The sequence below is a fragment of the Pinus tabuliformis genome, chromosome 6 (genome assembly GCF_031772625.1).
Source record: "Pinus tabuliformis cultivar Carrire ecotype Pingquan chromosome 6, CPIR1, whole genome shotgun sequence".
NCBI classification, from domain to species: Eukaryota; Viridiplantae; Streptophyta; class Pinopsida; order Pinales; family Pinaceae; genus Pinus; species Pinus tabuliformis.
Window position 1 is genome coordinate 1,107,111,244 of NC_142292.1, and position 13,287 is coordinate 1,107,124,530.

The 13,287-nt window shown below is 39.0% G+C and overlaps 1 protein-coding gene across 1 annotated transcript in view; it reads right to left on the bottom strand.

Moving 5' to 3' along the window:
* The window catches only part of GRV2 (DNAJ heat shock N-terminal domain-containing protein), a 466,773-nt gene that overhangs the window by 307,081 nt on the left and 146,405 nt on the right, over nucleotides 1–13,287 (bottom strand). The window contains exon 10 of the mRNA XM_089425195.1: nucleotides 10,584–10,724. Coding sequence (XP_089281321.1) covers nucleotides 10,584–10,724 — 141 coding nt within the window. The remainder of the gene's footprint in view (nucleotides 1–10,583; nucleotides 10,725–13,287) is intronic.

The following is a 13,287-nucleotide window of genomic DNA, read 5'->3' on the forward strand; positions in this document are numbered from 1 at the left end:
CATACCAGCGAAGGGAAAAAGTCGAGATGCCTAAATTCGACGGAAACGAAAAAAACAATGTTGCATGGATAAATAAAGCAGAAGAATACTTTGAGATATATGACGTCAATGATGATGACGAAAAGCTCAAGCACGCATCCATGAAAACGGAAGGGGAAGCATATAATTGGTATATGTGGTGGAAAAAGGCAACACACGCCATTAGCTGGAGAAAATTTAAGGATGCATTCTTTAAAAGATTCCAAGGTGTAAAGGAAGAAGAGTTCTTTTCAAAACTCATCAAATTACGACAAAAAGGGAGTGTGGATGAATACACTCAAGAATGGGAAACCTTAGTAACACGAGTACCTGGGTTATCAGAATCTCGTCTAATTCAATCATACATCTCGAGACTCAAAACCCATTTACAAGTAGAACTTGAGATGCATGACACTACATCAATAGAAGTAGCAAAACGAAAAGCAAAAACAACCGAAAAGAAATTCGAACCAATATTTTGGTCAAAAGCGGAAAAAACATATTCAAGACGAAGAATACCCCAGTATGTGGACTCAAATAATACAAGATATGTTCCACCACATCGTCGTGAAGATGAAAAATCTAATGTGGAAATGTAAAGGATAAAAGAGGGTAAATGCAAACGTTGTGGTGAAAAGTGGGACCCCAAACATAGATGTGGTAAAGGAGAAGAACCAAAGAACCTATATAATTGTGAAGCAACCAATGATTCAAACAGTGAAGATTCTGACATAGAAGAAACAGAAGATGCCCCAGAATTCTCACCAAAATTAGATGATGGAAGAATTCCGCAAGTATCACTATCAGCTATGACAGGTATATCACAACCTCATACCTTAAAGCTAAAAGGACACATAAAGAAGAACAACGTAGTGGTTCTCATCGACTCTGGTAGCACACACAATTTTTTAGATGCAACCGTGGCAAAGAGACTCAATATTTTTTTCATTCCCCTTACCAAACATGAAAGTGATGGTAGCTAACGGTAAGAAGATTGAAAAGGTGGGAAAATGCCATAAGGTCAAATCGCAGATTCAAGACTTTAATTTAGAGTGTCCGTTCTTCACAGTACCGTTAGGAGCACAGTCCCGTTAGGAGGAGTAGATGTAGTCTTAGGTATCCAATGGCTACGAACTTTAGGTACTTATGTCGCCAACCATCAAGTACAATTTATAAAATTCAAATGGGGAGGTCAGAAGTACAAATTACACGGATTCCAAGCATTAGAGAATCAAATTGTATCATCATCTCAGATGATGAAGATGAGTCGAAATGGAGCACCCGCTTATGTAGTACAATGTCACCAATTAGAAATGTTGTCTGCAAATATGACCAGTGAAGAGTCACCAGAGATACAAGATCTAATTCAGAAGCATGAGAAAGTATTTCAAGACCTACCTATGAAGATGCCACCTAATAGGGAAATTGGGCATACAATAGAAGTCAAGGCAGGGCCAGACCTCGTCAACATCAAGCCATACCGATATCCACATCACCAAAAAACAGAAATTAAGAGATTAATCCAAAACCTTTTAAAGTGTGGGACCTTGATCATCTTGGAATATCTGATCAAGTGGAGGGACTTACCCGAAGAAGACACTTCTTGGGATAATGAAGCATTTTGTCAACAACATCCGTCGTTACGTATGCTTTGAGGACAAAGCATTCTTTCGAGAGGAAGGCAATGTTACGTAAAAAATTAGTTAGTATTTAATTTTAGGTTTATTGTTTATTTAATTTTAGGTTAATTAGACGAAAGGGCGCGATCATAAGATCATGCCCTTCCCCAAAGGGTGCCCATGGCGGTATATAAGCCAAGAACCCCCAATGTAAACAATCATCGTCTGTCAATTCATTTATTAATAAGATATATATATATATATATATATATATATATATTTCTGTTTATCAAGAAGTTTTCACTTCAAAATCATAGAAACAAATAGACCCTCAAAATAATAGTGAATAGACCTCAAAAACAGTGAGCTTCTTTCTTGCGAATGGAGGAGAATAGATGCCTAATTTATAGTTATCTCCATGAATGAAAGGTCACATCAATTGGGGCATGCCGACTTAATGAAGTTGAATTGTAGAATTAGGAGGGAAACTTTCAAATTCAAATTTGCTTATTTAAATATATATTTTTCTTTAATGATTTCTTTAATAATAATAATATTCCTCAATTTACAAGGAAATTTGTCCCCAAGGTGCCCAAATTTCAACACTCCCTCTCAGCGAGGGAGGAATTTCCATCTACATCATAAGTCTCAATTCGGATGTCTCATCATTGTTGCATCATGTCTCATTTCATCTCATCTCGTCTCATAGAAGAAGAAGAATCCACAATCGACAGTAGGGGAGATCGATTAGATCTTCCAAGCCCTACTAGTCTCCAAGTCAAGTTCTATGACCTTCATCTCAGCTGCATCAACAAGACATCCATCTCATCCCATCTCGTTTCAACTTGTCTCATATCTAATCATCAGCTGAATAATTATGTCTCTATCTAAAGAAGATCTATGCACACATAAGTGGATCAAAGCCCACCACCAAGTCATCTATTTAAAGTAACAGTCCAAAGGGGATCCAGTGGTGGAAAGCAAGCAGTTCTTCATCATTGGGCAAGGTTCAATTCCCACTAAGTCCTAGCCCTACCATGGGGGCACCTTGAGGTAGTGGTCCAACAATGAGGGATTATATTAAATGATATTGTGACTCATACACACATAAGCGCATCAAATCCCACCCCCGTCTCCTTGAAATTTTCAAAACTCACAAGATGTAGAACAATCAACAACAAGGTGTTCTATTAAGGCACTCCTTGTGTGAAGGTCGTCGATTTAAAGCCCCTTGGGTAAAAAGGATCTAACCATGTTGAGGATTTGTGTGGCCCAACCTGAGTGTGATCCCTGAATGATTTGACAACTTAGAAGCCCCTAGGGCACAAGTTATGAGCCAAAGGCTAGTCCCAGAAGTTAGAGACAAACTAGTAAACAAAAAAAAAAATCCGTTCAAGTCCTAGTAATTTATTTCCCAGTTTATCTTCAACACCAACTGTAGTGAAAGATGTTATAGTTTTTTACTTTTAATTAGACCAAAAATTATATACATGACTATTTGAATAAGATATAAAAATTAAATTAATGCCAGAAGGATGGAACAGTGGGCACAAAGCGAGTCCATGTCTCTTAAAGATCAAATTTGGAAAAAGATCATCCTCTAGAGACATCCCTCAGCAAAATGGCTTTGGTACGAGTTGGTCCCAAATTTGGGGAATGGCAGAAAGTCCAGAAAAAGAAAGGAAAGAAAGGGAAGATTAGTGATTTCTACATTACTTGATCTTCCCCATTGTATTTGTATTTTCTCTTTAGCTTTTGTTTCTCTTCAAAGTCGTATAAGCTGCCTTTTCTGAATGCTTTTAAGCATATGCAAAATATAATTTTGTTTCCTTTTCAAAATAAAGTTATGCTTTTTTCCTTCCAAAAAAAAAGATATAAAAATTAATGATGATCTATAATTGGTGGCCAACTGGCCATGTATATAAGTACAATTTAGGAGGTCCTTGTGCCTTTTCATTTAAAAGGTACAAGTTTTAAATTTTATATATATATATATTGTTTATTTTTATTATGTTTTCATACTAAATTATAGTATCTATGCATATGCCTATGTTTATTTTTATGTATATAGTAGTTACTTGATATTGAATGAGATTGGAAATAGCCTCCTCAAATATAGGAGTTACAAGATTTCTGAGAAATAAAGAAATATTGCAGAATATATGAGCAAAAGATTTGAATGCTATGGGCTTAAATAATGCCAATCTTAAGGTTCTTAAACCATCCAATATACTCCTTAACCATGTTGAATTCACCCATCTTGAGATCAAAGATTTTAGTTTCAAGTTGGTTGACCTAAGTAGCACTCATTCTCCCAAAGCAAGTTTTAAAGGTATCCCAGATTTCCTTCGCACTTTTTTTTATTGTTGGTCAGATGAATGAGATCAAGTTAAACATAAAGAATGATCAACCCAAGAGCTCCATCCCTCTTCAAACATACTAGGCCATAGTTATCATCTTCAACAGGAAGCAACTTCACCAAGTACATCCATATACCTTTGCTTCAAAGTAGGGAAGTCATTTGATCCACCCAAGAATGATAGTTGGCCCCATTCAGATGACGGAAAAATCATTCTAAAGCTGCAGCCTTAGCAACGACAAGGAGAAGGCTCCTTATGATTGAAGACTTCAAAAATGTGTAAATATAGATACAAATGATACAAAACCTTTGGTAACCCTAGGAATGGAGACGATGGCCTTAAAGGAGGGTGAAAAGTGTCGAAGAACACCCTAGAAGCAGAATGCAACCGTAGATTAATGTCTCTAAAACCCCCATAGAAACACTAGGCCTATGAGGATTTATTTCCTCTTATATCTATGGTTCTTATGTTAAGCTTGCATCTAATAAACCTAGTTGTTGCTAGAGTAGGGAGCACTATACTATGTCACGTTCATTGATGATTATTGCAAGAAAACCCGGATCTTCTTAATGAAGACCAAGGATGAGGTCTTTAGTCAGTTCTGGGAGTCCAAGGCCCAAGTGGAGAACCAGACAAAGAAGAGGATCAAGGTCTTGAGGTTGAATAATGGGGGTGAGTACACCTCTGATGACTTCAAGGAATTTTGCAAGGAGGCAAGGATTAAGAGGGAGATGACAGTCTCATACAATCCCCGGCATAAAGGAATTGTGGATAGAAAGAATCAGTCCATCACTGGTTCTACTAGGGAAATAATACATGACCAAGATCTACCTATGATTCTTTTGGCAATGGCATGTAACACTGCAGTGTATGCGCAAAACAAGAATCCTCACAGGTCACAAGATATTGGGGGACAGGACTCCAGAGGAGACATTCACTAGGGTGATGCTAGAGATACCAAATTTGAGGATCTTTCATTGTCCTGTATATATCCATGAGCCTGTGGAGAAGAGGATGAAGCTAGAGCCTTCAGGAGAGAAGGGGATATTTGTTGGATATACTGAGACTTCAAAATCTTACAAGATCTTCATATTAGCGCAAAGGAAGATAGTTGTGAGCAAACAACTTGACATCTAGGAAGTGTCATGAGTTGCCACTAACAGTGGCAGATGACAAGAAGCAAGAGGCTCTGAAGGGATTACAGCGTTCATAGGCTTCCAGTTCAAGGAGTCAACCTTCAAGTGAGGAGGAGTCAATAGCTCCTTCCAGTTCAGTCAGGGGACACAGGTGGTTCGAGCGGACATTGAACGATGCTCAGGAGCATGTTCAGGCTCCTAGGAGCACATTCAAGGAAAGCAGACCTTCGAAGAAGTTTCTGAACAACATGGCATAGATGACTAACATCATTGAGAATGCAGCAGACCAGGAGGTCTGGAGGAATGCCATGGTGAAGGATGATACATGGGACATTGTGCCAGAACTGGAGGGAAAGCCAATTCCAAATGGCTCTTCAAGAAATACCTTCCTCACTAGGAGGAAGTGTGGATAACTGCAGCATCAAACAAGGATTTATGTACAGGTCTGTATCTAAACGTGAGGAAATTTCCCAGGACATTTAGCCTTAGCAAATTACTTTAATTAAAGGAGTTATTAAGGAAATTGTTTTTTATAAGAAAAAATGAGTTAATCTAATGAAAGGAAAAGGTTATTTGCATTGGTGAATTAGATGAATATCAAGTGAACTGAGATCTAATCTCAATTTTCAATCACTTCGAAGATTAGGGTTGTGGATTTGGTCAATAACTCAAACATATAAAAGGAAGGCTAGGTGAAGGGTGAATACACATCAAGTGAGCACAAGACGCAGCGAAATCTCAGTGATTAGGTGTAGAAGGACATCCATCCAAGTGTGCAGATTCCAGAGGAAGAGAGCAAGGGGCAGCAAAAAAGAATGTTCCAGTAGTCAGCAATATCAAAGAACAGATCTTGAAATATTCCGCAGTAGAACAGACCATACACCATGGGTGGAGCTGAGAAACAGCATGGACACATCAGCATAGGGATTGGGCATGCCTGCAAAATTGCAGGCAGAGTTACCTGTACCACACATGCACGGGTAGAAGACCGTACAGGCTGTGTACGGGATGCACATGCGCAAACTAAAATCCAGATGCAAAGCATTCACAGGTGCATGGGCTAAAGCCATACCAGCTGCAAAACATTCAAACGTGTGCAGGCAGGCTAGAAAAGTGCACAGGCAGGATGGAAAAGGGTGTAGGCAGCAGGCCGTACAGCTCAACGTTGCAGGAAGCGCCCCCCCCCCCCCCCCCCCCGAATCCTAGGCCGGAATCGCGCCCCGTATGGAAGCGTTCCGGAAGCGCTCCAGGAAGCGCGATTCCAAAAATCCTGAAGCGCGATTCCGTGTTTTTAAGGCGCTTCCTGGTTTTTATGAAGCGTGGGCCCCGAAGCGCGCTTCGGAGGGCGCTTCGGGCCTCCGGAAGTGCCACGCTTCGGGCCTCCGGAAGCGCCACGCTTCGGGCCCGGAAGCGTACGCTTCACGAGCGCTTCGGAGCGCTTCCGAAAAAACCGCACGGGCAAGGAAAAATGTCTCATTTTTTTTAATTTTTTTTTTAAGTTAACTTAACTTAGCAATGAGGGGGTGGGTTAGGGTGAGTTTAGGGTGAGGAATGAAAAGCATAAAGCTCCCATTCATTCCTCATTTTCTCACTTTGAGTTTATGAGAGTTGGAGAAGAGAAGAGAGGAGAGGAGAAGAGAAGAGAGGAAAGGAGAGGAGAAGAGAGGAGAGCTTGGAGGAGTGAAGAAGGAGGAGCTAGGAGAAGGAGGAGGAGCTTGGAGCAAGAGCTTGGAGGACTTCATCTACAAGAGCTAAAGAGGTAAGTTCAAACCCCAAACTCCCTTGTTTTTTTGAAAAAAAAATTGTATTTTTCTCCTCCCTCTCCTACTCTTTCCCATTGTTTCTACTTGCTCCTTTATTTACAGGTTGTCCACCACCTATATCCATATTCCAAGATGGTGTTCTTTTGGCTTCTATGTATCATTCCACTCTTGGTTTTAATGATGGCAAGGGTGAGGAATAGAAGGGAAGAGGAAGGGGATGAACTTGGTCCTAATAGTAGTGACCCAATGTATGATGAGGAGGAAGGGTTTGAAGAGGAAGGGGATGAACTTGAAGGGGACACTGAAGCACAAGATGGGAAAGGTACATCAACACCCTTGTGGAACTATGTGACCAAACTTGATGGGGGAAAGGGTGGTGGATCTTACAAATTTGTGTGCCCTCATGGTTGTCATGGAGGAAAACCATATTGTGGTTCATATACCCGTCTGAGGAGGCATCTTTGTGGGGTGTTGGACAGTGATGAAAAAAAGGGTTCTGTGGGGGTACAAATTTGCCCAAACATTTCAACTGAAGAAAGAAGAAAATACATCCAAATAGAGATGGCTGCACAACAAAAAAACAAGAAACAAAAAACTCATTCTGAATCAAGTGCAACCTCTAAATTTGGTAGTTGCCCATCTCCTCATGGTACTTCTGCAACCTCTGGAGGTAGAAGAACAATAGGGGATTTCCTTAATGTTGTTGGGAGGGATGATGTGGATGGAAAGATAGTTCGTTTTCTTTGTGCTTGCGGTGTACCATTCAATGTGCTTCGCTCTCCCTATTGGCATGACATGGTAAAGGCCATCAATGAAGCCCCAAAAGGATACAAGGCCCCCAACTATGAGAAAGCTAGAACAGTGTTATTAGAAAGAGAAAAAGCTAAGGTTCAAAGAGCTTTGACACGTTTTACACATGAGTGGGTGGATTCTGGGGTATCCATTGTATCAGATGGGTGGACAAATATTAGAAACCAACATTTGATAAATGTTCTTGGTGTTTCTTCTAGTGGTGCAGTATTTATTGCATGTCATGACTCCTCCTCCATCAGTGCAACTGCACAAAACATTGCAGATCTCCTATTGAAATCAATCAAAGATGTTGGTCCGAATAATGTGGTTCAAGTGATCACAGATAATGCAGCAAATTGTAAGGCAGCAGGAAAAATTATTGAGCATACTCATCCACACATCTTTTGGTCTGGGTGCCTGGTTCACACATTGAACCTTTTGATGCATGATATTGTGAAACACAAAGATTGTGGGTGGATTGCTGAGGTTTACAGGAAAGGGAAGCAGCTCATTAAATTCATCACAGGGCATGCAAGGGTAAACTACTTCTATGGCACTTACTCCAAGTTGCAATTGCTTAAAATTGCAAAGACAAGATTTGCTAGTTATTACCTCACCTTTAGGCGGCTAGTGAGGGTGAGACAAGCTTTAACTAATCTGGTGTGTGCTGAAACATGGGATGAAATTAACACTGACACAGATGGTGCTAATGCAGTCAAGGACACTGTTCTTGACAGTTACTTTTGGTCACAGGTTAAATATGTTTTGCAATTCACCAAACCAATTTATTACATGATCAAGTTTGCAGATTCAGATCGACCAGTAATTGGGGAGGTGTATGAGCAAATGGATAGCATGTTGGGGCAGATTAAAGACATTGTTGAGCCTCGAGATACCACCTTGTACAATTATATTCGTGTAGAGGTGCAAAACCGATGGGAAATGCTAAATATTCCATTGCATGCATTAGCATATGTTTTGACACCTAAATATTATCATCCATCATGGCTTTCAACACCAGCACCTGGGGGGGGAAGCAGGAAAAAACCACACCAAGATAGAGAGGTTCACGAAAAATATATGGCTGCATTGAGTAAATTAATCCCTGATGAGGAGGAGGCTGCATTGGTACGGAGACAGGTGAGCAACTATACGCTCAACACTGGTCCATTTGGGAGCATGCATGCAATTCAAGATCGAGAGACTTTTTCTGCTCTTGAGTGGTGGAACCTGCATGGAGGGGGTACTCCACTTCTACAGAGTTTGGCATTGCGGGTGCTATCACAGGTGGTAAACACTTCTTCTGCAGAGAGGTGTTGGAGCTCTTATTCTTTCATCCACAGTGTTAAAAGGAACAGGTTGAATTTAGACCGGGAAGAGAGCTTGGTTTATGTTCATTACAACTTGCGATTGTTGTCCCATTACTGTGAAGATGCAAAGTCTAATAAAGACTTGTTGATTTGGCACAAGAATCCAGAGGAGCCCAATTTGGAGGATGGAGTGTTGCGACTAGAGCAATTAGAGGATGCTCTTATCCAGTATGTCCATTGTGGTATGAATTTTCCAATTTTCCCTTATAAAGCATTTCTCTAATTCATGTTTTTAATTTTTTTGTTAACTAGTGTTTTTTTTTTTTTGCATGAATTTTTTGAGCGATTCTAGGATGATGATGACCGTGTTGATATGCCACCACCCCCACCCCCATCTGGTCCCTTGGTTCCTAGGTTCCATGGTTCAACACCAACAGCAGGGGGTTCTTCTTCATCAGTTTCAGTACCATGACTTACACAGGCACCATCTTCTTCATTGCCACCACGTGGAGGCCCACCACCACGTTCTATTCGTGGTGGAAGGAGGAGAGATTAGTAGATATATTCACAATCTACTACTTTTTGTCATAGATTACTCATTAGACTTGTAGACTTGTGAATTTGAATTTTGAACCTTTTTGGCTTGGCGGTGACCAAGTGACATATTTTGTAAACATTATTATTTGAATTTTGGACATGACAAATGTTGACAGTTGCTCACTTGCTAGATAAATCATAATATGCTCTATGTTTTATGTTTTATAATATGCTTAAATGTTTTATGTTTTATAATATGCTTAAAAATTTGATGTATGTTTGTAATAGCTAGAATATAGATGATTGTTGTACATACTAGTAACTACAATGGAATCATGGATGCCATATCTATCTTGATTTATGCAAAAATATGCATGTTTTCATGTCTTCTACAATTAATTTGGTATTTGGGATGTTTGTTTTGAGTATAAATGCAAAAAAATATAAAAATATATATATATAGCAGACGCTTCCGCGGACGCTTCGCTTCCTAGATTTTTGGAAAATGACGCTTCCGCGCTCCCGCTTCGTGCAACATTGGTACAGCTGCAATATTGGCAGGAAGAAGGATTTCTCAGCTGGAAATTTTCCAGGTTTTTGCTGTTTGTAATTTTCCTCTCTGGGATTTTATTTCCCCAGTTGGGAAATCCCTTGTAAGCTGAAGATATTATTTAATAAAACACTGAAACAGCCAATTTGAAGGGGAAAATTTATGTGTGTGCATATGTATGAGATTGGCTGTTTTACTTCCACTGCTTATATTTTATTTACCTGTAAAAAATTCCAGCAGTGCTTTTATTCAGTAGATCTGCAGTAAATTAATTTACAGCAAGAGAATTTACTAGGTAATAAATTCCGAGTAGCTGGCGTTAGTAAAATTAACAATTAGTGCATATAAAATTGCAGTTTGAGACTAGGGATTATCAATTTAGAACAAATGACAAGCCAGAATATGCAAAATTACTAACCATATAAAGGTACTCAACAAATCCAGATGACACTAGTTCATTTGTTAAAGAATATTTGCCCATAAGACTCAAAAGCGCACCTGTGCTATATGTGGAAGGCAGCGAGGGCTTGAAAGAATTCTCTTCACTCTAGGGGTAGGAGTTACAATCTCTCCAGCATCATCCAAATCAGAGTGGACAGATACCATACTGTGTAATATGGACAATGCAGCCTCCCCAACCTGATCTTGAAGCCAGATTCCACACATCAGCAAAATTGAACAAGATTACCCTTCTAGCTACAAGGCTCTAACATGAGATGAAACACATCTTAGCAGATTCAAACTTAAATGGATAAAAAGATGTTATCATAATAATTACCATAATGTACCTGTCATGCATTCAGAATAAAATCAACTCCACTACTACTTCACGATAAATAACATTTGCAGAAGGTTAGAAAAATATACTTAACAATTATTGAAATGTTAATAAGATATATGTATTTAGAACCATTATTTAGTACAATGCAGCACACAACTACCAATCATAAAATTGGAAACTTCAAAAGAAAAATACATAAAAATATATTGTAAGATGAGTATTTGGTCTATACAGGGACCAACCATACTGCACAGAAATAAATGTGTCCCTCCTACCATCTACAATATGTATAACTTATGCTCTATTCATGTTAAAGATCTCACATGAATGGAAAATAAGAACCCTAGTCATATCATCTCATCCCTGTTGTGGGTGACTAACTGCCAACATGTAATTTGGGGCTGCAAGGTTGCCTCAGACTTTTGGGCTTGGGTTGCCAAGGAGTTCACCATTTTCTGTCGTGCCAATTCAATGAGGTCATCCTTGGAGTCAACTTCTAACTTATTAGGCCATGTGAAATCAATATTATGTACCCAAGTGCAGCAATTAGACAACTAACAATTAGACTAGTAACCTAGGCACTAGGCCCTAAAGATGGTTAGATTATGGTCTAAGTTTTAACTTAGTAGGGGATGTGAACTCAATTATTATGTACCCAAGTGCAGCAATTAGACAGCTAACAAACTCTAGCACCTTAGGCCCCAAGCCCCAAAGAGCTACAAGAAATGAGAATTCTCTGAAGTTGAAGTCTGACATTTTGTTCCTTGCATTATATTTTGGCACTTGCATATTCATTAAATTGAACATAAAATTTATATGTATTGGATATTGGCATTAGTTTGGCACCTTTAAGGGAGGTTGATCGCCTCCTAGGCACGCCATCCCCACTAATAGTGTTAATGTTTTTCTATGGTTCTCCACCAAACTTGCACATACCTGCAATATCTATTTGTTTCCCTGCTCCATGCTTTGAGGCTGTATAATTTAGGTTACAGAATAAACTAGTTTTGCTTATATCATGTTTTTCTAGAAGTGACCTGTGCTCTAACTTTGTATCACATTGACCTATTTATGGTCAGTTGTTGAGCATTAATAAAAGTATTTATGGTCACATAGTTATGTAGGTAGCCCTCCAGCCACTTGTTTACGATCTTCGTCTACCCATCAATCTAGGGGTGGTAACTAGTACTCAGGGCGAACTCCGTGCCCACCAGTCGGAACAGCTCCTGCCAAAATCCCCCCATGAACCTGTTGCCCCGGGTGTTATCACTCTGATATTTCTTTTGAAGTATGAAGAAAGAAAAACCAAAGGTAACCACAAACCACTTTTGGAGATTAGGACCTAGCCTTCTTGATGCTCAGAGAGGGCTCTCTCTTTATAATTTAACTTTGTTTTAGTTAAGATGGTTTTAAGCTAGTTATTGCTTGCACCTAGGTTTTGTTTTGAAAAATTGGTGGTGGGATCACTTTACTTAGATGGACAGAGGTTTGGCTTATACCATTGGACTATGGAGTCAGATGTCTGACAAACAAGACTGGATTCAGTTTTAAAAACAGTGTCTACAGGGCAAGATAGATGAGTTACTGCAAATCTCAAAGGCTAAATGGTGAATGGCTTCAAATCGGATCCAGGAAGCAATTAAGGATTCCCTAGGCCGGAGTTTGGAGGGAATCAAAGAAGTCAACCGGGATAGGAGAGCAATTAAGGGTTCTCAAATCTAGGTATCAGAGGAAAACATGTAAATGACTAACTGTGCAAAACAGAGTGTAATTAAACAAATTCTAAGTGATATTTCTAGTTAATTCATTTAGATTTGAGAACACATTTAAGATTATGAAAACACATAAGAAAGGTAAGAAAATCACACAAAGAAAGTACTTCACTGCAAATGGCTCATCTCATGAATCCTATAGCGAAATGCTTTTATTACTTGCTCCACTCTGTTGACTTGAAAATGGTACAATCACCCTTAGGTTCAAGATCAAAATAACTCTACAAATGTAAAATAATCCACCCTAATACTTCGAATTTTGAAGTATTTATACAAAAGGAATTACAAAATATATGAAACTGTATTCATAACTAATCTAGGAAAAAATAATATCTTATTGCAAGAAGATAGTGACAGCGATTGAACTGTTTCATGTTGTCCCTTTTATTTTGGTTCTGCTGGTTTTAGACTTTGGTTTTTAGCCCTTTATGTTGCTAGGTTGTTTGGCTTTCACACTGGATGCCCTGTTTTACTTTAACCTTTCCCCTGATACTCTTTCATCTGATACACTTAAATCCTGTTGACCAGTCAGTATCCTTTTACTTTGGTGTTTCACTTTTTATTGTACATTTATAATTTACTGTGTTTTTACTACAGTAAATCATTCAGTTTTTCCCATTTTTCTTCATCTGGTAATTGGATATTGATC